General features: G+C 41.4%; 1 protein-coding gene across 1 annotated transcript in view; it reads left to right on the top strand.

Moving 5' to 3' along the window:
* The first annotated feature begins 1,304 nt into the window (after window positions 1–1,304).
* Window positions 1,305–22,270, top strand: part of MFSD14A (major facilitator superfamily domain containing 14A) — a 48,781-nt gene continuing 27,815 nt past the window's right edge. The window contains exons 1-2 of the mRNA XM_049765742.1: window positions 1,305–1,526; window positions 15,299–15,394. Coding sequence (XP_049621699.1) covers window positions 1,443–1,526; window positions 15,299–15,394 — 180 coding nt within the window. The 5' untranslated portion in view covers window positions 1,305–1,442. The remainder of the gene's footprint in view (window positions 1,527–15,298; window positions 15,395–22,270) is intronic.

Raw genomic sequence — 22,270 nt, forward strand, 5'->3', positions numbered from 1 at the left:
CCCTGTGCCTGCCAGGAGCTATTTCTGAACAGACAGCCAGGAGTAACCCCTGGCCACCGCCGGGTGTGGCCCAAAAACAAAAAACAACAAAAAAACCCCAAAGTGAATGAGTGAGGGTAGTAGAAAGCCTGTCTAGAGTACAGGCAGGGGAGGGAGGGAGATTTGGGGTATTGCTGATAGGAATGTTGCACTGCGGAAGGTGAGTCTTCTTTATAGGACTGAAACGCAACTACAATCCTAGTTGTCATCAAGGTGCTTAACTAAAGATATTAAAATTAAAAAATGAATGTTCCTAGACAGAAATGCAAAAAATAAATTGAAGATGAAATCTAATTAAATAATTAATTAAATAATTAACCATCTTAATTTTTGAAGAAAATAAAAAAGAAAGGGTTGATCTCCTAGTTTTTTAAATCAATCCTCCCCAGCCAACTCCCTGCATCATCCAAACATTTTAATTTTTATTTATTTATTTTTGGTTTGTTTTATTGGGCCAAATCATCCATTGATGTCAGTTCAGGGGTTCCTCCTGCCTATGTGCTCAGAAATCGCTCCTGGCTATGGGACGCCGGGACTGGGAATCGAATCACGGTCGTCCTAGCTTAGTGCCTGCAAGGTAGACGCCTTACCGCTTGCGCCACCGCTCCGGTACTCCCCTCCAAGGCAGCCTAGAGTTCTATAGCATCCTCAGGAAGAAGCGTTCCAAGAGCTGGAGGGGCGGGACCGGGAGCCATCTTGTGGGCGTGGCCAATCTCATGGGCGAGGCGCCGTCCTGTGAGCGTGACCAATCATATGAGCGGGGCGGCGTTGTGTGGGCGTGGCCAGTCAGTCGGGTGGGACGGCGTCGTGTAGAGGCGTGGCGAAGCCACGAGCCTGGCACCGTTATGTGGGCGTGGCTAATCTCATGGGCGGGGCGTCGTCGTTTGAGCGTGACCAATCCCATGAGCAGAGCGACGTCTCGGAGGCGTGGCCAAGCCCATGAGCGTGACCAATCACATAAGCGAGGCGGTGGCGTGTGGGCGTGACCAAACACACGGGCGGGCCGACGTCGGTAGGCGTGACCAAACACAGGGCGGGGCGGTGTCCTGTGGGCGTAGCCAACAGCCATGGGCGTGCCGGCGCCGTGTGAGTGTGACCAATCACACGAGCGGGCCGACATCGGGTGGGCGTAGCCAATCCCAGGGCGTCGCGGCGTAACGCGGGCGTGGCCAATCACAGGAGCGAAAGGCGCCTCGTGGGCGTGGCCAATACGCATGGGCGTGACTCCGGCGGCGTCCGATCGAACGATGTGACGCGCCGTCGCCCCTGCCGCCGCCGCCGCCTGAGGCAGGCCGGGCCTTCAAGATGGCGGCGGGAGCCCCGAGCGGCTCGGCCCGGCTGTAGCGGCCGCCGCCGCCGCCCACCACCGCGCGTTGGCTTCGGCTCGCCAGGAGGATGGTAAAATGACCCAGGGGAAGAAGAAGAAACGGGCCGCCAACCGCAGTATCATGCTGGCCAAGAAGATCATCATTAAGGACGGCGGCACGGTGAGGCACTGCACTTCCGCTCGGAGCCATTCGCTTTTCTCACGCAGGTTCATCCTCGCGTGCCTCCGACCCACTTCCGGCCTATCCCGTCGCGCCGGAGCTTTCTTCCGGACTCGGGGCTCGAACTCGCCACCTGCGAACCCGCCCCGCCCCCAGGCGTCTTGGGGAGCCTCGTTTGCCCATGCGCGGTCGGGAGAAAGCATCTGCGCGTGCGCGGGCCTCTTTCCTCCTAGGTCTGCTCCCTGCCAGGCCTTGCAGCTAGCTAGCTCTAGTTTACCTGGCTATGTATGTTCTTGGGGGTCCTTGGACTGGCCCCCTGGCTTTTGGGGTACACCCCTTGCCCCACCCTCTTAGTTCTTAGACTAAGTCCTTTATTCCTTAGATCTCCCTTGGCTCCAGGGAGGTCCACACCACCCCTCCCCTCACCTTGCCTTGACTTCCCCAAATCTGGAGCATGACCTAAAGGGGGTGCAGGACACCCCATCTCCACTTCCCTGGGGCCTAGACTCCCAAGATCTTAATTGGGGACCTGTGTCCAGACCCCCCAGTAATTTTAATTTTCTTTTCCCATGCTTTTTTTTTTTTTAATTTTCAATCTCCCTTGGGTGTTTTGTTTTATTTATTTTTTTTTTTTTACCAATTTTGGGTTTTGTTGTTGTTTTGGGGGGGCGGTCACACCCAGCCACGCTCAAGGGTTCTTCTGGCTCTATGCTCAGAAATCGCTCCTAGCAGGCTCCAGAGTTGGGGAGACCATAATGGGATGCCGGGATTCGAACCACCGTCCTTCTGCATGCAAGGCAAATAAATGCCCTACCTTCATGCCATCTCTCAGGCCCCTGTTTGTTTTGTTTTGTTTTGTTTTGTTTTGTTTTTTACCAATTTTAAGTGTTCAGTGAGCACCCCAAAAATATATAGGCTATGTGCCTGTTGGTATAGATTGTCATTTCATTTGTGTGTGTGCGTGTCTGTGCACTTCTCCTTTTAGGACTTTTCTGTTCTTCAGGGCTCTGAACTGAGTTCAGTGGACTGAGTTCAGAAGGGCTTTATTGTTGTTGTTGTTGATGATGATGATGAATCTCTAAATCCAAGGAAGTTTGAAAGGACTCTGTATTTAAAGTGGTAAAAAAAAAAAATGTGTGTGGCTCTAGCTCGTTCCTAGATCTTTTTTTTTCGATTGTTTTGATTTCTGAAAATGCCAGACAGAAGGGAGCACGGTGGGAAGCGAAGAAGAGTTTGCAAAGGGTAGCTTTATAGAAAAAGTACCATCAACTTTATGTTGTGCATGGTAGTTAAACCAGCAGGGGACAGAGCATTTTTTTCTTTTTTGTTTTCAATTGAAAGTCACTCTGCATACTTTCTTTTTTGGTTTTGGGGCCACACCCGGTGACGCTCAGGGGTTACTCCTGGCTATGTACTCAGAAATCCTGGCTCAGGGGGACCAGATGGGACATCAGGAATCAAACCCAGATCCCTCCTGGGTCAGCCACATGCAAGGCAAATAAATGCCCTACCGCTGTGCTATATCGCTTAGGCCCCTGCATACTTTTTTTTAATGCTGACATTTCTCCCTGACCACACACACTCGGATCTTTTTTCTTTTTTGCATTCTTTGAGGTCCATGCTCGTAAATAGAATGGGAAGGGGAAATGCACTTTGCTCAGGACTGACACATAAATTTTGCCTTTCTACTTTTGGTTTCAGTAGAGCTCCCTGTCATGCTCTAGCACTGCATGGCAGGTGTAAGACAACTTCTTTTTGAAGGTTCCGAATAGGATCCAGCGTGTGCTGGCAATGAGAAAGCTTGGGACCTAGGTGACACTTTGGGATTAGTTTCAGTTCATTGGCAGACTTACTATTTGCCACCAATCTGGCTTTCAGGTTCGAATGATCATTTTGTGTTTGATTAGTGAATGCATTGCTTTTTAGTCTGTTAGCAGTAGTACTGTCGCTTGACCAGAAAGTTAGAGCTACGTGGAGAAAGAGCCTCATGAGGACATGGCATTCCTAATTCTTGGTACAATTTACAAACTAGAAGGAATAAAAGGGTCTGACTGAATAAAAAAGGAAAAAGGACTGGAGGCAGTTTTAGAGTTACATTCTTTGCAAAAGATTTGAAACTTATTAGGAAACCTTCCACTTCCTTATAAAGTTCAGTTATGTTACATCTTATAGTTTTGTTTTATTCTGTCGATAGCATATGTCTTCTTTCCAAACCCCACGAGATATGTGAGATTAATCTATTTTCATCTTTTTAAAATTCATTTACTTATTAACTTTGTAGTGAATTCATAGTTTGCTTTTGGGCACAAGTCAAAATGTTTTATGCCAATTTTAAGTGTTCAGTGAGCACACAAAAATATAAGCTATGCGCATGTTGGTATTATCATTTTTATGCACTTCTCTAGTATTCTTTTCTAAGGGCACTGGACAGTCAGAGGGTTTTTGTTTATGAATATTTTAATCCAATGAAGTTTAAAATGATTATGTATTTGAAATGATAAAAATGTGTGTGACTCTAGTACATTGCTAGACATTTTTTTTTTTTTTTTGGTTTTTGGGCCACACCCGGTAACGCTCAGGGGTTACTCCTGGCTATGCGCTCAGAAGTCGCTCCTGGCTTGGGGGACCATATGGGACGCCGGGGGATCGAACCGCGGTCCGTCTCCTAGGCTAGCGCAGGTAAGGCAGGCACCTTACCTCCAGCGCCACCGCCCGGCCCCTATTGCTAGACATTTTTAATTGTTTTTCTTTTTTTTTTTATTTTGCTGGGTTAAAGGAATAAAACTACCACTTGGTATTGGTTTGTTCTTCATGTGTTTCGATGTATTTTTGTTTTGTTTTGTGTGTGCTTTTTTTTGGAGCCGCACCCAGCAATGCTCAGGATTTTCTCCTGGTCCTGCACTCAAGTTCCTGGAGATGCTCAGGGGACCATATGGGATGCTGGTTATTGAACCCAGTTGCCCTGAGTCAAGCAAGGCAAGTGCCTTATGCACTGAATTTTCTCTCCAGCCCCTTCTGTCAATTTGTTTGTTTGTTTTGGTTTTGGGGTCACACTCTGCTGCACTCAGGAGTTACTCCTGGCTCTGTGTTCAGAAGTTGCTCCTGGCAGGTGCAAGGGGCCATATGGAATGCCAGGAATCATGCCCGGGTCCATCCTGTGTTGGCCTCGTGCAAGGCAAACGCCTTACAGCTGTGTTTTCACTCTAGCCTTTCTGTGAGTTATTTTTTGTTTTGTTTTTTAATTTTTTGCATCCTTCTGTGAGTTTTTAAAGTCCACCAATGAGTGGGCAGATTCAGTTCAAGTCAGTTGTTTGAGGCCGTGGTTAGCACGGGACCAGCTCAAAATCCTCCACATCCTTGGGCAGTAATGGTACAGACCTGTCCCACTTTCGTTTTCTTTTTAGTGTTCAAAAATAGTACTAATAATCATCTTGCTTTATCCTTCTGCTAGTGACATTTTAATAAAGCCCAATTAACCAGTTTTACTATTAATAAAGTACAATGAGTCGATCACTTTTGCCAAAGTGAACAGATTTATCGTAGTGCTTTGTTGTTACTGTTTTATTTTTGGGCCACACCCGGCAGTCCTCAGGGGTTTACTCCTGGCTCTGTGCTGAGAAATTACTCCTAGCAGGCTCAGGGGACATATGGGATGCTGAAGATCGAAGGAACCTGGGTCAACGGAGTTTAAAACAAACACCCTACCCACTGTAGTTTTAATAGTAGAATATGAACCCTTTTAAACCAAATAAAAGGTGACAATTGATTTTCTTTAAATTAGTTCTGTAACCAGGGTTAGACTTACTAAACTCTGAATAGTACATAATTAAGGCAAATTATGTAGAACTGTGTTTCTTTTTTTTTGAAGTGTGATTCTTTTAACTTTACCTTGAAGTTGTTGGCAAAATTTGACTGTATGTTCCTAGAAAAATATCCCAAAAAGATAAGTACTTTCCAAAGTTTAAAAACTTGCAGCTAACTGTTAATTGCTGAGATTAAATTCAATAAACATTTTATAATTACATTCAGCAACATCCCCGCTAAGGGTGCATAATTTTCTTTCTTATGGGACTCTTTCTCTTCTTAAATAACACCATTTTACATAGTAACTATCAGTCTATTATTTGTCCTTTAGTGATCAAAACTGTGATAGTAATGTGGATTTTCTGTTTTTTGAAATGTGTAGAGATACAGCTTTTACAGGTTCTAACATGAAACATTTTAATGTCTCTAGGTATAGATCATTTAGGATAATTGACTTGTAAATGCATTCTGACATTTTATAGTGCTTAGTGTTTTTTTTGTTTCTGTGTTTTGGGACTGCTGGTGCTCAGCCATTACTTCTAACTCTGCACTCACATATCATTCCTGGCAGGCTTGGGGAATTATATGGGATGTTAGGGATCAAACTTGGGTCAGGAGCATGCAAGGCAATATGCTGTACTATCACTGGCCCCTTTAATCCTTCAGTTTTGTTGTTAAATTATGATCTGTGTCACCCGATTATTTATAATCATAATGTGAGGCTAAGAACTAAAGAGTTGTTATATTAGTTTTTTTGTGTGATCAAAAACAGAACTTTACTATGAGTTTCTAAAAGCTTTATTTTTTTTAGAAAAAATGTTTTTATTTAATATAGCTTTGAAACTACCTATGACAGTAAAATATTTCACAAAAAAATTTTTGTTGGTGGAAGGTTTTTTTTTACAAGTGAATGGGTAAAATGACTTTAAAGATGGGATAGAGAACTGGGAATATTGGTAAATGGACCTGAGCTGTTATTTTTGTTTGTCTGGGTTGTTTTGTTTTTGGTTTTGGTTTTGGTTTTTGGGTCACACCCAACGGTGCTCAGGGGTTACTCCTGGCTGTCTGCTCAGAAATAGCTCCTGGCAGGCACGGGGGACCATATGGGACACCGGGATTCGAACCAACCACCTTTGGTCCTGGATTGGCTGCTTGCAAGGCAAACGCCGCTGTGCTATCTCTCCGGGCCCTTGTCTGGGATTTTTGGCTACTTCAAGTTATTAGATGTTTCAGGGATTACTCCTGACTCTGCACTTACAAATCACTCCTGGCAAGAGTTAGGGACCATGTGGCACTGTGTAACTAACTGTACCAGGCAAGTGCCTACCCACTGGGCTATGTCTTCAGCCTCTGAGCACTTGCTTTTGTTTCTAAGAACCCCAGGTTTGATTCTGAGTACCATATGGTCCCCTGAGCATTATTAAATCAGCAGTAGCCTTTGAAGATTATTGTGTGGTGTGTCCCAGACCAAAAGTCAATAGAGCCAGATATGTGGATTGCTTTGTTGAAAGTACTTGAAAAAAGTAAAATTGGTTATTTTATTTGCAGAATTAAATATTCCCAGAGAACGAGAGCAACATTAATTTCATTGTAAATAGGAGTCTCAAACTATTTCAAGAGTCTAGATTCAAATTCTGGCCCTTTTTTGCATTCTTACTCAGTTGAGTAGGATAGTTGCAGCTTGGCTCTGTAACCCCAGAGGGCTGCTAGCTAAATAACCTTGAGGAAGGACTTTTACCTTTCAAAAAGCAGTTGTTCTTTGAAGTTAGGGACTCAGGCAAGTTTGTGACAAGTAGTTTGTACCAGGAAGGACTTTTGTTTTTTTAAGGACTGACTTTTTTTTTTCTTTGCCATACCCAGTAGTGCTAAGGGCTTATTCCTGATTGCACTCAGGGATCACTTCTGGCAGACTTGAAGGACCACATGGGATGCCAGGATTCAAACCTAGTTTGGTTGCAAGTAAGGCCAAGCGCTCTACCCACTGTAATATCACTCTGGTCTAGAATAACATCTTCTTATCTCTCTGGTACATTACTTGATTTAGATAGTTTTGGCATACACTATTTTTCTGACAATATATATGTTGTTGTTTATCAAATAGAAGACTTGATTCCCAGTGTAAAAAGCATCTGTTCCAGAGAGAGCATGGAGGTAAGGCGTTTGCCTTGCATGCAGGTCAGTGATTCGAATTCAAGCATCCCATATGGTTCCCTAAGCCTGCCAGGAGTAACCCCTGAGCACTGCTGTGTGTGACCCCAAAAGAAAACAAAAAAACCCGCAGGCTTTATTTCAAATCAGATAGAGACTAAGTAACAGTTGATAGTTTCAACCTGTGTACATCAAGATTTCTGAAATTGTTTTGTCTTTATGAGAACCAGCTGTAGTGGCTTATTTATATAGGTTTACTTTTGGCTTTTGGGTCACACCCGGCAGCGCTCGGGTTGGTTACTCCTGGCTCTATGCTCAGAAATAGCTCCTGGCAGGCTCGGATGACCACATGGGATGTTGAGATTCGAACCACCGTCCTTCTGCATGCAAGGCAAACATCCTACCTCCATGCTAGCTTACCGGCCCCAAGGTTTACTTTTTTTTTTTTTTTTTTTTTTTGGTTTTTGGGCCACACCCGTTTGACGCTCAGGGGTTACTCCTGGCTAAGTGCTCAGAAATTGCCCCTGGCTTGGGGGGACCATATGGGACGCCGGGGGATCGAACCGCGGTCCGTTCCTTGGCTAGCGCTTACAAGGCGGACACCTTATCTCTAGCGCCACCTTCCCGGCCCAAGGTTTACTTTTTCAATGATAGAGCGTACAGTTTTGAATTCTTCGGGAGTCAATATATTAAGACCATGGGTAGCAAATAAAAAGGGAGGACGAAGTGATATTGCCTGGTACTTGGCCAGCTGGGGTTTGATCCCAGGCATCTCAAAATCTGCTGGGTGAGGCCCCAAACAAACAAACAAACAAAAAACAAGACCATGTTTGATTGGTAATGTTTTAACATGTACTTGTGTAAGTTGAGGACTTAGCCATTATATTGGTATTAGTAATAAGGTTAAATTCCATCCTTTATTAGTTACTGTTTTTGTTTGTTTGTTTGTTTTTGGATTTTGGGCCACATCTGCTATGCTTCAGGGCTTACTCTTAGTGTTCAGGAATCTCTTCTAGCAAAGCGAGGGAGACCATCTGGGTGCTGGGGATTGAACATTGGTCAGGTGCAAGCTAGGAAAATACCTTATTAATTATACTGTCTCTCCAGCCCCTAGAGCTTAAATTTTATGTTGACTTTTTTCTTTTTTTTTTTTTTTTTTTGGTTTTTGGGCCACACCCAGTAACGCTCAGGGGTTACTCCTGGCTATGTGCTCAGAAGTTGCTCCTGGCTTGGGGGACCATATGGGACACCGGGGGATCGAACCGCGGTCCGTCCAAGGTTAGCGCAGGCAAGGCAGGCACCTTACCTTTAGCGCCACCGCCCGGCCCCGACTTTTTTCTTTTTTTAACCTTACTTTTGTAGTGAGCTCAGTTTTTAGTAATTTGAATCATGTTATCCATTTAGTGGCATCCTGTTATTAGTTTTTATGATGTTCTTTGTGTTTATTAGTGTCTCAATAGTGTTTAGGGTGACTCTTATTTCCCAGAAATTGGGGGTTGGTTTTCTTTTTACTCTACAAAGATATTATCTTGCTTTGCCTTAAGTTATAAAACAAGGGTCAGAGAAATAGCTGAATGAATGGAGTGCCACCAGGAGCGACCTCCAGGGAGTTGTGGATAGTTCCTGAGAACTACAAAGAACAGCCCAAACAAAAAAAAAAAAAAAAAAAATATATATATATATATATATATATATATATATATACACATATATAGCAATCAAATGAGAACAAATATTCTTTCATACCCAATTTTGATGATGTCATTAAAACATTTATTCCCGGGGCCGGAGAGATAGCATGGAGGTAAGGCGTTTGCCTCTCATGCAGGAGGTCATCGGTTCGAATCCCGGCGTCCCATATGGTCCTCCCGTGCCTGCCAGGAGCAATTTCTGAGCCTGGAGCCAGGAATAACCCCTGAGCACTGCCGGGTGTGACCCAAAAACCACAAAAAAAAAAAAAAAAAAAAACATTTATTCTCAGTTTTTAAGCATTTTCAAGTTTCTTTAAATGTTACAAGAATAGGAGCCCGAAAAATTGTACAATGGATAGGGAGCTTGCTTTGCCTGCTGTTAGCCCTGTTCAATCCCTGGCACCCATATGGTCTCTATAGGAGAGCCAGGAGTAACCTCTGAGCGTCTTTTGGTGTACCCCCAAAACAATATTTAAAAAGTTACAAGAGAAGATTAGGATTCACTCAGTGTTAACTGTTTTACCACACTTTTTATTTTCTTTCTATATACTCCACTTTTTCTGAACCATTTGTAAGTTTATTGTAGGGATCACAGCACTTTATCCTTACAGTACTCAGAATGTGGGGCCTGAGAGCCTTGCATGCAGAAGGATGGCAGTTCGAATCCCAGCATCCCATATGGTCCCCCCCCCCCCCGAGCCTGCCGGGGGAGATTTCTGAGCATAGAGCCAGGAGTAGCCTCTGAGTGCTGCCGGGTGTGACCCAAAACACCAAAAAAAAAAAAAAAAAAAAAAAAAGCTCAGAATGTATTACCTAATAAGGATATTGTCTGTCCCAAATATATACAATACAGTTATCACATTTTGAAAGCTCAATACTAATGCGTACAGTAACATTTCTCCAGTTGTTTCAAGTGCTTTTTATAGTTGTGTTTTTGGAGTGGAGGGGTGCTCTGCACACAGTCATACTCTGTCTCACTCCTGGCTCTGCACTCAGGAATTACCCTCGACAGTGATTGGTGACCATATCAGATTATCAGATGCCTGGGACAAACATAGGTCAGTCACTTGCAAGGCAAATGCTCTATCACTGTACTATTTCTCCTGTCCTAGTTCTTTTTATCTTTATATATATAGATACATATATATATTAATCTTTATTTAAGCACCATGATTACAAGCATGATTGTAGTTGGGTTTCAGTCATAAACAGAACAACCCCCTTCACCAGTACAACATTCCCGCTACAATACCCACTCTCCCTCCTTCCCAACCCTTGCCTCTGTATTCAAGGCAGGCATTCTACTTCTCTCACTCATTGTCATTGATAGTCATGATAGATTGTCGTGATAGTTGTTAGTGTAGTTATTTCCTTAAATGTGCCACTACTCTTTGTAGTGAGCTTCATATTATGAGCCAGTCCTGGCCAGTTCTTTATTTCTTAATGCAGAATTTAATCACAATGTTTATCTATCATGTGTCTTTAATGTTAAAAGATGTGGGTTTTTTTTTATAGTGTAGGTTATGTTTTAAGAACAAAAACCTCAATTTGACTTTGTTTTCTCAAATACATCCTATGAAATAAGATTGATTTATGACAGTTAATTGGTGGAACCATTTGTTTCTTGTTCAGCTATCAACATCCCCTGGTTCACTGATAGGAATACAGCATGTTATGTGACTCATTACAAGGCTCAGAGTAGTAGTTCCGGGGCTAGCACAACTGCCTTACAGATAGGTATGTGGCCACGTTTCAATTCCCAGAGCTCAACATGTTCCTAACACAATTCTGTCAGTCTCTCTTTTTTTTTTTTTTTTTTTTTGGTTTTTGGGCCACACCCGGCGATGCTCAGGGGTTACTCCTGGCTGTCTGCTCAGAAATAGCTCCTGGCAGGCACGGGGGACCCTATGGGACACCGGGATTCGAACCAACCACCTTTGGTTCTGGATTGGCTGCTTGCAAGGCAAAAGCCGTTGTGCTATTTCTCCAGGCCCCTGTCAGTCTCTTTGAGCCTGGTCTCCAGCTCTACAAAGGTATTTTGAGACACGGTGCTTAATGTGTGTAAACCACAAGAGAGTGCTGCCCTAATGAGCATCACAATTTCAGAAAGATGTCTGGGTGTGCCTAGCCAGGAACTACAACCCCTGATGAGCACCGCAGCCATAACTTGCGTGCCATTTAAGAGCTCCAAGTGCCACACTAGAGGATTGCAGGCCAAAATGAGCCCCCCATCCAGCTTTGTCATTGCAATAACAATATCAACAAAGGGGCGGGCTGGAGCACTACTACAGGGCTTAAGGCACTTCCTAACTTCCCATACATGCAGGTTACATTCTCCGCACTACATAGCCCTAGAGGCACCATCAGGCGTGGGTGATCCTTGAACACAGAGCCAGGAGTAAATTCTGAGTTAGTGCCAGGTGTAACCGTTAAGCCTGGTGAAAAAGAAAGGAAAGATAGGAGGGAGGGAGGAAGGAGAGAATGTCAAGGAAGTATTATCCTGTGTTAGTGCTGCATTCATAAACTCATCAGTTGGGCAGTCATAGACTTAGAATTTTATAGATTGGATTATAGGATCTGATTAATAAGTTACCCCTTCCAGTTTACTTAGGTCACCTTAGCAGTTTTGTAACCCTCATGATTAGGGTCAGCCAGTTCAGTGGCATTAAATGCCCTTTCTTCCCCGGGATTGTGCTGTGCTCTGGAATTTTGAAATAGATGAGGCTGAATCCCTGCACTCACATAACATACAATGCCAGTGTGTGTGTGGTATGACCACTACAGCCAGGATCACTCCAGACTTGGGCTCTGGGATTGGACACTTTCATCTTTTACTTGATGAATCGAACTGTCAAATGAAGATGATAGTATCTCGCTGGAACAGTTGCTAAGGAAGAATCAGTAAGGTGATGAAAGTAAGCCATTGTAAACTTCATGGTTTTCTAATCTAGTGTATGTGTATAATAAATTTCTATAATAGGTGATACAGTAGCATAATGTGAGAAACCAGTATAAGGAAGTTTATCGGGGAAAGGTAGCAGTTTATAATATCATCTTCAGAATGATAAAAACTAATTACTGGATACATACACTGTAGAGGAAACTCAGAGAACAGAGAGAACGGTTCTGCAGACATTTATTAAGCACACCTCTGGGCTGTTTTTTGCACATACCTACCACCCAGAGAAAGCATCAGAGCATGAGCTTGAGTATGAGCTTAAAAATAAGTTCAGATTAGATCATTAAGACTTTACATAGCAAAATTCAACTCTTAAGTGCTATATCACACTATGGGATAAAATATGTGTACATACATATATACATACATGTATATATATGTTTGAATATAATTTGGAAAGACTTGGCTGAAAGCCTAGATAATGAAACCATAACCATATTAGTGATAGAAAGTATAAATGCTTTGAGAAATAGGAAATAGATTGGAGTGTGGAGGGATTAAAGATTATCCCTGATTTTTGATATTGAAGCTAAGAAGTGACTGCATTGAAACCATCTCTCAGAGAAAGTACTCCGCTGAAAACTTAGTAGAATTTACTATTAGGATTTAAGGTGGCAGGCATATTTTTGCCTTGCGAGTCAGATATGTGCAGATTTCTGTTCTGATTTGAATTCCTATAGGATTTTGTACTTTGTACCTGTTGAAATTTCAAGCATCTCAAGACAGGTCATCTGTGGACAATTTTCTCAGGATAGGAACTCTCCGGGTGTTACAAATTGTTCTTGGCAAATGTTTTGTTACCCTCCTGCTTTTTATGTTCAGTCCATGACCCTTGTAGACTTTCTCAAATTTTGTTCAGGAATTTAGCTTTTGAGTATCCCATTAAAATTTATCAAATCTAAAAAAAACAAAAACAAAAAAAAATTTATCAAATCTTAGATTTGTTCCAGATTTTCAGTCTTTTGAAGATTTGTCAATTTAATTGGTCATATCTATATATAGATAGTTTTGAAGCACTGTGATTGACAACACTTTGTTAATAAGGTTGCAGACATGCAATGTTTCAATACCACAGCCTCTTCCTGACATCTTGTCCTCCTATTATGTGGTGTTCAATTCTGTTTAAATCATTTTAAAACAAAGGAAAATAGATAATTCTCTATAGTTTTTTTTAATATTTCCTCTTATTCAAAGTGCGTAATAGAAAATGTTTAAAATTTCAGGACAACATAAAGTTTCTTGCTACTTGAAATTGCTTCCTAATACGTGCACTTAAGTTCTATACAGATTTCCTCTTAGACTTAGTCCTTAGATTCCAACTCTTAGACACAGTTTGTGTGACCTCCTCGAGCCCACTCCACACCTGCTAACTCAGGTTGTTTCACTCCAGTATCTCCTGTGAGGGAGTTCAGAGGTCCCTACATTCTGCAGGTTGGGAGAGAAAGACATCTTTTCAATGATGATTATGCATTATAACTAATGAGAATTATATAAAATAAATTTAGTACTATTTTAGCATGTAGATAAACCCAAACTTAATAATTTCCAAGTTAGACAATTAAATATACTTTAAAACTTAAGTGTGATGCTGCAACATGTTGATTTAAGTTATCCATAGCAAAATTCAACTCTACTTCTATTATAGGGTTAGTGAAATTGACTTAATAGACCATTTGCTTTTCCATCAATTTATTGTCACTATTAGAAATAAGGGCTGATGTGATAGTTCAGTGTGTGAAAGAGCATTTGAGTTCGATCCTTGGCATCCTATCTGAATGCAGATCCAGAAGTAAATCATCATCAGATGTGGTCCAAACACTTAAAACAAATGAAAAAAAGTTAGCTGAAGTGATAGTACAGTGGATAGGGCATTTGCATTGCACACAGCCACCCAGTGATTCCTGGCATCCCATATGGCTCCCTGAACACTACCAGGAATAATTGCTAAGTTGGGAGCCAGGAGTAACCACGGAATACTTCTAGATGTGCCCCCAAATATAAATAAAGTAACATTTTAAAAAGAGGAAAGATAAACAGTAATTTTTCATACATACATACATGAGTATTAAGACAAAGCAAAGGGCTAGACAGTCTCTGTTGGAAACAAACTGATACTGATAAAATGAACTAAAGCTTCAAGAGCAGATAGAGGGAAAAGAGATTTTGGGACAGTGGTAGAGGGGTAGTCTGCTGATATAGAACAGTATGGATACTTGTAGACCACATTTGGTCTAAAAAGGAGAGAGGGCAATATTTTTCTTTTTTGTTTGTTTGTTTGGTTTTTGGTGTTAGGGCCACACCCAGCATCGCTCGGGTGTTACTCCTGGCTCTATGCTCAGAAATCACTCCTGGCAGTCTTGGGGGACCATATGGGATGCTGGGATTTGAACTGACCACCTTCTGCATACAAGGCAAACGTCATATCTCCATGATATCTCTCCGGCCCCTCTTTTCTTTTTTCTCATTTTATTTTTTTTATTTTATTTATTTATTTATTTAATTTTTTTTTTTTTTTTTTGGTTTTTGGGCCACACCCGGCGGTGCTCAGGGGTGACTCCTGGCTGTCTGCTCAGAAATAGCTCCTGGCAGGCACGGGGGACCCTATGGGACACCGGGATTCGAACCAACCACCTTTGGTGCTGGATCGGCTGCTTGCAAGGCAAACGCCGCTGTGCTATCTCTCCGGGCCCTCTCATTTTATTTTTAATTTTCAAGAAAGTAGACTTCCAGGAAGGCAGTGAGTAACTCCCCCCCCCCCCCCCCCGGAAGGTAGGCCAAATAAGTTTGAGAACCTCTGTTCATAGTACAACTGCAACCTGTATTTCTGAGTTCTCTGATGCTCCCTGCATACAAACCTCTGTGCAGGCTGCTGCTTTCATGCCCACTCACCTCGCCCTACTTGTTCTTGTCAAAACTCTTGTTGCAGCTTCTTCCCCAAAGTCTGCTTGTTTTGATTGTGTCTTCCTCCCCCACTCTGGTCTCTGTCTTCCAAGTGCATTTTCTTTTACAAAGTATGCATTAATTTCCTTGTTCCTGTATTAGTGTTCAGCTGTTTGACATAATGTTCAATATTATATATTTTTCACTGAACATTTACTATTACTGTCATTGTTAGTGATTTTAGAATTCACCATTCATTTAAAAACTTTTTTTTTTTCTTTTTTCTTTAGCCTCAAGGAATAGGCTCTCCTAGTGTTTATCATGCGGTTATAGTCATCTTTTTGGAATTTTTTGCCTGGGGATTGTTGACAGCGCCTACCTTGGTGGTAAGTAATCTTTACTTATCTCTGGCTTTAAGATCTTTTATAGTTTTATGGGATAAGAAATCCCTTTCGTCTCCTGATAAGACTCCTACCAGTATTGTCAGCCTTTCTTTATTGTATTTTCCTGTTTTTGTTGAGCTTTTTTTTTCCTGACCTTTTCTTCTCCTTTACTTTGAGTTTATGAAGGGACACTCAGACTAATGTTTCATGTGATAAATCTTGTGATTCTTGCAAATGTATTTAAAACAAGGGCACAATAACCACTGTGCTTAGATAGAATATAAAAATTCATAAGCTGATAGGTGAATGAAAGATGATGCCCCTAGTTCCAATCACTCAACATTCTTATTTTATGTGCAGTTCTTTTAACTTAGGCTAAGATTTTTCATTTTCCATGTGAGAAAATAGGTAGTTTTTATTGTTTTTTGTCTTTTTTTTTGTTTCTGGATCACACCCGATGACCCCCAGGGATTACCCCTGTCTATGTGCTCAGAAATCACTCCTGGCTTGGGGGACCATATGGGACACCAGGGGATCGAATCAAGGTCCTTCGTAGGCTAGCATGCGCAAGGCAGATGCCTTATCACTTGCGCCATGGCTCTGGCCCCGAGAAAATAATTTTGATATCATCATACACTTGCTGAATTTTCTTTTTTTTTTTTTTCTTTTTCTTTTTGGTTTTTGGGTCACACCCAGCAGCGCTCAGGGGTTACTCCTGGCTCTATGCTCAGAAATCGCCCCCGGAAGGCTCGGGGGAACACTTGCTGATTTTTATTGGAATACTCCTATGTTTGAAATCTTAGAAAAAAATCTCCCTGCCTGATTACTGGCTCAAGTAATGACTAGTTTCCCAGTTGGTGTAAATGGTGAGCGTGATGAAATGAAAAAGTAAACATAAATGTCTCTGTCTTGAAATGTTCACTTAGGATAAATGTGTAGTTTAGCAAGTTCTCAGAAAAGTTTTAAATGGGTGTACTTCCATTTATTTTTCATGAACTGCTATATGAAGGGGTATATAAAAATATTGAATTATATTATATAAATATATTGAACAAGTCTAACAGATTGTGTTTCTATTTTTGCCTTATGCATGCATACTGTTTATGTGAACTATGAATGTGTAATAATTACCCTAAATATATCTTTATAAGCTTTTAAAACAAAATTCATAAGATAATCTCAAACAATAGTTCTTTTTTTTTTTTTTTTCAGTAAACCATGTATTACAAGTTCAAATAATTCTACTAGTTTCTTACAGGACTGCTGACTTGCTTTTTTGGTTGGTTGGTTGGTTGGTTGGTTGGTTGGTTGGTTGGTTGGTTGGTTGGTTGGTTTGGAGCCATACCCAGTGGCACTCGGGGGTTACTCCTGGCTCTGCACTCAGAATTCACTCCTGGCAGGGTCAGGGGACCATATGTGATGCCGGGGATCAAACCTGGGTCTGTCCTGGGTCGTCCAGGTGCAAGGCAAACACCCTACCACTGTGCTATCACTCCAACCCCTAATTTGTGTCTGTTTTAAAAGAAACTTACTTCCTTTGGATGCAGATGGCAACAGCTCATTTACTTGTAACAGGTTATCAGTTTTACAAAAATATTTCAAAATAAATAGTGTGGACTTTTAAACACTTGTTTTTTTTTTGTTTGTTTGTTTTTGTTTTGTTTTTTTGTTTTTTGGGCCACACCCGGTGACGCTCAGGGGTTACTCCTGGCTATGCGCTCAGAAGTCGCTCCTGGCTTGGGGGACCATATGGGAAGCCCGGGGATCGAACCGCGGTCCGTCCAAGGCTAGCGCAGGCAAGACAGGCACCTTACCTCTAGCACCACTGCCCGGCCCTAAACACTTGTTTTTTAAAATAAGTTAAATACTTTCTGTGCCAATATTTCAAAATTATCATACAGATTTTCTGCCTTTGTTAACCCAAATGGAGAGTTGAAACTGATGTCCGGGCTACTAAGGTAATGTGATTAACAATGTGAACCGCATCTTTATATTTCCTTTCATAATGTTCCAGTGTATTGTATAACCCACCACTAATTTCACACATGAATGTGTCTAATGAATTACTGTCTCTATTCAAAGTGTTTGAGATTCGTGCTAGTAGTTCATTAAGTTGATTGCTCCAAGCAGTTTTAAATACCTTAAAATATTATTCTTTTTAATCCTCAAAACTATAATGCAGATGAAAAGTTGATGTTGTGAAAAGCTAAGCAGCTTGTGTGATAGTAAAACACAATATTAGTATTTGAACTGTTGTTATTAAAATATGGAGCTGCTGGAGAGATAGTACAGAGGTTAAGGTGCTTGCTTTGCTTGCAGTTGACCACAGTTCAAATTCCCGGCATAAGTACTTTTCACTGAGCACGTCTTGGGAACATTTTCTCTTTTTTCTTTTTTTCTTACTTATTTCTTTTTTTGGTTTTTGGTTTTTGGGTCACACTCGGCAGCGCTCAGGGGTTCCTCCTGTCTCTACGCTCAGAAATCGCTCCTAGCAGGCTCAGGGGACCGTTTGGGATGCCGGGATTCGAATCACCATTCTTCTACATGTAAGGCAAACACCTTACCTCCATGCTATCTCTTCTGCCCTGTCTTGGGAGCATTTTCAAGCACATTGTCAGGAATAGCCCCTGAGCACCATTGGTTGTGGCTAAACCATGCCCCATTCTCATCCATGGAGCTCTGCATTTTTTTTTTTCTTAATACTTAAATTAAGGGGCCAGAGCAATAGCGCCTGTGGTAGGGGTTGTTTGCCTTGCACACAGCTGACCCGGCATGGACTTAGTTCCATTCCTGGCATTAGATATAGTTCCTCAAGCCTGCCAGGAGTATCCCCGAAGTGCCGCTGGGTGTAGCCCAAAAACAAAAAACAAAACAAGAAACAAACAAACAAAAAAACCCAACTAAATTAAATTACGTTTTAGTTAGAAAAATAAAGAATGCTGTGTTGGGGGCACTTCTGTTTATTTTCTCTTTTTTCCCAGCATGGCTACATTTCTTAGAACAATTGCTATAATATCATTAGTAATTGGTTTTTTTGTTTTTGTTTTTGTTTTTTTTCATTAGTAAGTGTTTGATTTATAGCAAGATTTCCCCTATCCCCCCCCCCTCCCGTGGTTGTCTTGAAGTTACTCCTAATTCTAATTTTTGTGTTGTTCTTTATACATGGCCTTTTAAAATGGCAAGGTGATTGGCCAATTATTACTGACTAAGAGAATGGTCAATCATGATTTTTTATAGTTCTTCACTTGGTTATTTTAAAATCAAATCTCTTTTTAGAAAAGAAAAATTATTAATTTGGTGAGTTGGGATGGTGAGTTGAGCCACCCTCAGAGGCTACTTCTGCCTCTGTTCCAGCAGTTCTGGGCATTCAACTGGGACTGACTGCATGTGAGGCAAACACCAAATTTTTTAAAATTAGCTTCAGTTTTATTTTTACTTGTTTTTGTTTTTGTTTTTGGGTCACACCCGGCTGCACCTGAGTTACTCCTGCCTCTACGCTCAGAAATCACTCCTGGCAGGCTCAGAGGACCATATGGGATGCCAGGATTCAAATCATCAACCTTCTGCATGCAAGGCAAATGCCTTACCTCCATGCTATCTCTCCGGCCCCTATATTCTAATTCTTGTCTCATCTGATGAACACATTTTTTTACATCATTACGATTTTATGATACACATTTTTCTTCTGTGTGATGAGAAGGAAATATCCTATGCAAGACATTATTGAGTTGTAGAGATCAGATGGTATCTAAGTGTAGAGATTGCTATCCCCAGGACACTGAAGCAGCAAGTGATTGAAATATAAGGAAATTATAAGTCTATATTCCTTATACCCCTCTACATAGTCCATAACACTATTTTTATTTTATTTTTAGCACAGAAAAAATCACACTCTGTTGAGCTCAGGGCTTTTACTCCTGGTTCTGCACTCAGGTCATTTCTGATATGTGTATATATATATATATGTATATAGGTCAGGGTGTCATATGATGCTGGGAATCAAATTAGAGTTAGTCATATGCAAGACAAATACCTTAACCACTATGCTATCTCTATAATCCCATATATTTTTATTTTTAAAATATATATTGTATCCTATAAGCATTGAACAATATGGGGTTTTTAAGGCTATCAAAGTTTTCATCAACTGTGAACATATTTTGTTGTATCTCATTATGGGAGAGGGTGGTCACACCCAGTGTGAGTAAGCTCAGGGCTTACTCTTGGCTCTATACTCAGGAATCGCTTTTGGCAATCTAGAGAGAGACCATCTGGGGTGCTATGGATAAAACTCACTTCAGCTGTGTACCAGGCATGCTCCCTATCTACTGTACTATATGGCTCTGGCCCAAGAATTAGTGTAATGAATTTTTTGTTTGTTAGTTTGTTTTTTTGGGTCACACCCGGCAGTGCTCAGGGGTTACTCCTAGCTCTACTCTCAGAAATCGCTCCTGGCAGGCTCCGGGGATCATATGGGATGCCAGGATTTGAACCACTGTCCTTCTGCATGCAAGGCAAACACTCTACCTCCATGCTATCTCACCGGCTCCAGTCCAATTTTTTTTAGGACTCCTCTGTGTCCCCCATTCCCACCTTTGTGGTTTGGTGTGGGGACAGGTGAGTTTCATGGTAGAACAAGGATAGGAAATGTAGCAAGTTGCCCTCTTTCTAAAAGTTGCTAACCTCTAAACATTTTATTTTTGTCTTTTGTGTTTTGAATGTTACTGTAAGGGATGCCTGTTAAAGAATCAAAGCTCTTACATTTATTTAAAAAAAAGATAAAGGAAAAATGAATAAAATTAGATCCTTTGTATTTTAAGACAATTCCCATCTAGAACACTCAAATAATTAGAATTTGTTTCAGAATTTGATTGTTTTTTGGTTTTTGAGCCACACATGGTGGTACTCAGAAGTTACTCCTGGTTCTGCTCTCAGAAATCGCCACTGGCAGACTGGGGAGGATCATAGGGGATGCCAGGAATCGAACCCGGGTTCTTCCTGGGTCACAATGTGCAAGGCAAATACCTTACCACTGTGCTACTGCTCTGGCCCCTTTCAGCATTTGAAATTGCCAAATAATCTTTTGATTTATTTGTTAACAATCTTAAGAACCCATTTTATAATGATTGCGTTTTTTTCTAATTGCTGGTCTTATTTTTTTCAATATAAGTGAAGTTAAAGAATTTTTTATTTATGTGGCTGCTGTTTTTGTTTGATATTCATTGAGCTTATAGAACACTGTGTTCTCATAGTACACAAAGAACAAGAACAGAGTCTGTGCTGTGTGTGGAGTGGAGGTTGGAGAAGTCTCCACCAGCATCTAACTACAAAAACTAATTTTGTACTGGCGGATTTTTTTTTTATTTATTTAAAGAGCATATGTCATTTGGTTGACATATTTGATCAGAATATATTTGTTTCCAGGTAAGTGGGAGATAAATTACTAAAAAAATAAAGGGAAAAAGAAAAAAATTAAAAAAAAAAAAGGAAAATATGAAGAAAGAGAAAAAAAAAAGAATAAAAAGAGTATAGCAACAAACAAATTAATGAAAATTTTATTGTCTCTCCAGTGAGGTCATTAAGTCATTGTCAGAAGGTTTAGTAAGCTCTTGTTGCTAGCTGAACATTCTGTTACTTCTTTCTTTTCTGAACCTTAGGTGGCTTCAGATACACATTGGAGTCTAGATTGGTGTGTTCCTATGGGGATGACAGTATTCAAAAAATTGGAGTTGTCCTGGTTCAGGAATTCCAAACATTGGAGCTAATACTGTGGTTTTTGTAGGGTATGTTTTTGGCTGCCAGGTCTTCCTAAAGTTTGAGAAGGTCAGAGATAGGCCCTCACTTACTCCCAAAAAGTCCTGGTTATATCAGCCCAAAGGCATTTGGTTAGATTGATGTCTATGCATCGAGCCTTAGAGGAGTGGTGAAGCAGGGCCATTGGTGAAGCTGCAGTTAGGGGTGATAAAGTGCAGCAGGTAAGATTACCAGCTTTCAACTGTGTGACTGGTGTGCCAATAATTTTGCATAACTTTGAGAACAGTTGAGTCTATGGAACTGGTCCAATGCAGAGACGCGTACTGGCAGATATTTTTGAGAACCGAAGTCTAACACTGAGATGGACAAGTTAGGACTTGTACGGTTGTTGATTTGTAGTGATGGCCAATTAGTAATCTTTCTATAAGGATATACCATAGTAAGAAATGCCCTCAAATATTTTGAAAGAACTGGTCTCAACTAGTAAGACAGTGTTTGGTGGTTCAAGCTGGGAGATGCAAAGCCTATGTTTTAGGGTCCTCTACTAAATTCCCCGTGCATCTCTTCTATATATGTGGTATTCATCCTTTGCTATTAGCTAATTCTGATGCATTTAATAATTATTTATTCTTTTTTTTTTTTTTGGTTTTTGGACCACACCCGGTAATGCTCAGGGGTTACTCCTGGCTATGCGCTCAGAAGTTGCTCCTGGCTTGGGGGACCATATGGGACACCGGGGGATCGAACCGCGGTCCGTCCAAGGCTAGCGCAGGCAAGGCAGGCACCTTACCTTTAGCGCCACCGCCCGGCCCCATAATTATTTATTCTTAAAATGTAAAGTTCCGGGGCCCGGAGAGATAGCACAGCGGTGTTTGCCTTGCAAGCAGCCGATCCAGGACCAAAGGTGGTTGGTTCGAATCCCGGTGTCCCATATGGTCCCCCGTGCCTGCCAGGAGCTATTTCTGAGCAGACAGCCAGGAGTAACCCCTGAGCACCGCCGGGTGTGGCCCAAAAACCAAAAAAAAAAAAAAAAAAAAAAATAAAATGTAAAGTTCTGATTCCGCCCATTTTCGGGGTATTAGACTCTTACCCCAATTTATTACTTTTTTCTTTTTCAGGCAAAAC

This window comes from Suncus etruscus, chromosome 19, assembly GCF_024139225.1.
Source record: "Suncus etruscus isolate mSunEtr1 chromosome 19, mSunEtr1.pri.cur, whole genome shotgun sequence".
Classification (NCBI taxonomy): Eukaryota; Metazoa; Chordata; class Mammalia; order Eulipotyphla; family Soricidae; genus Suncus; species Suncus etruscus.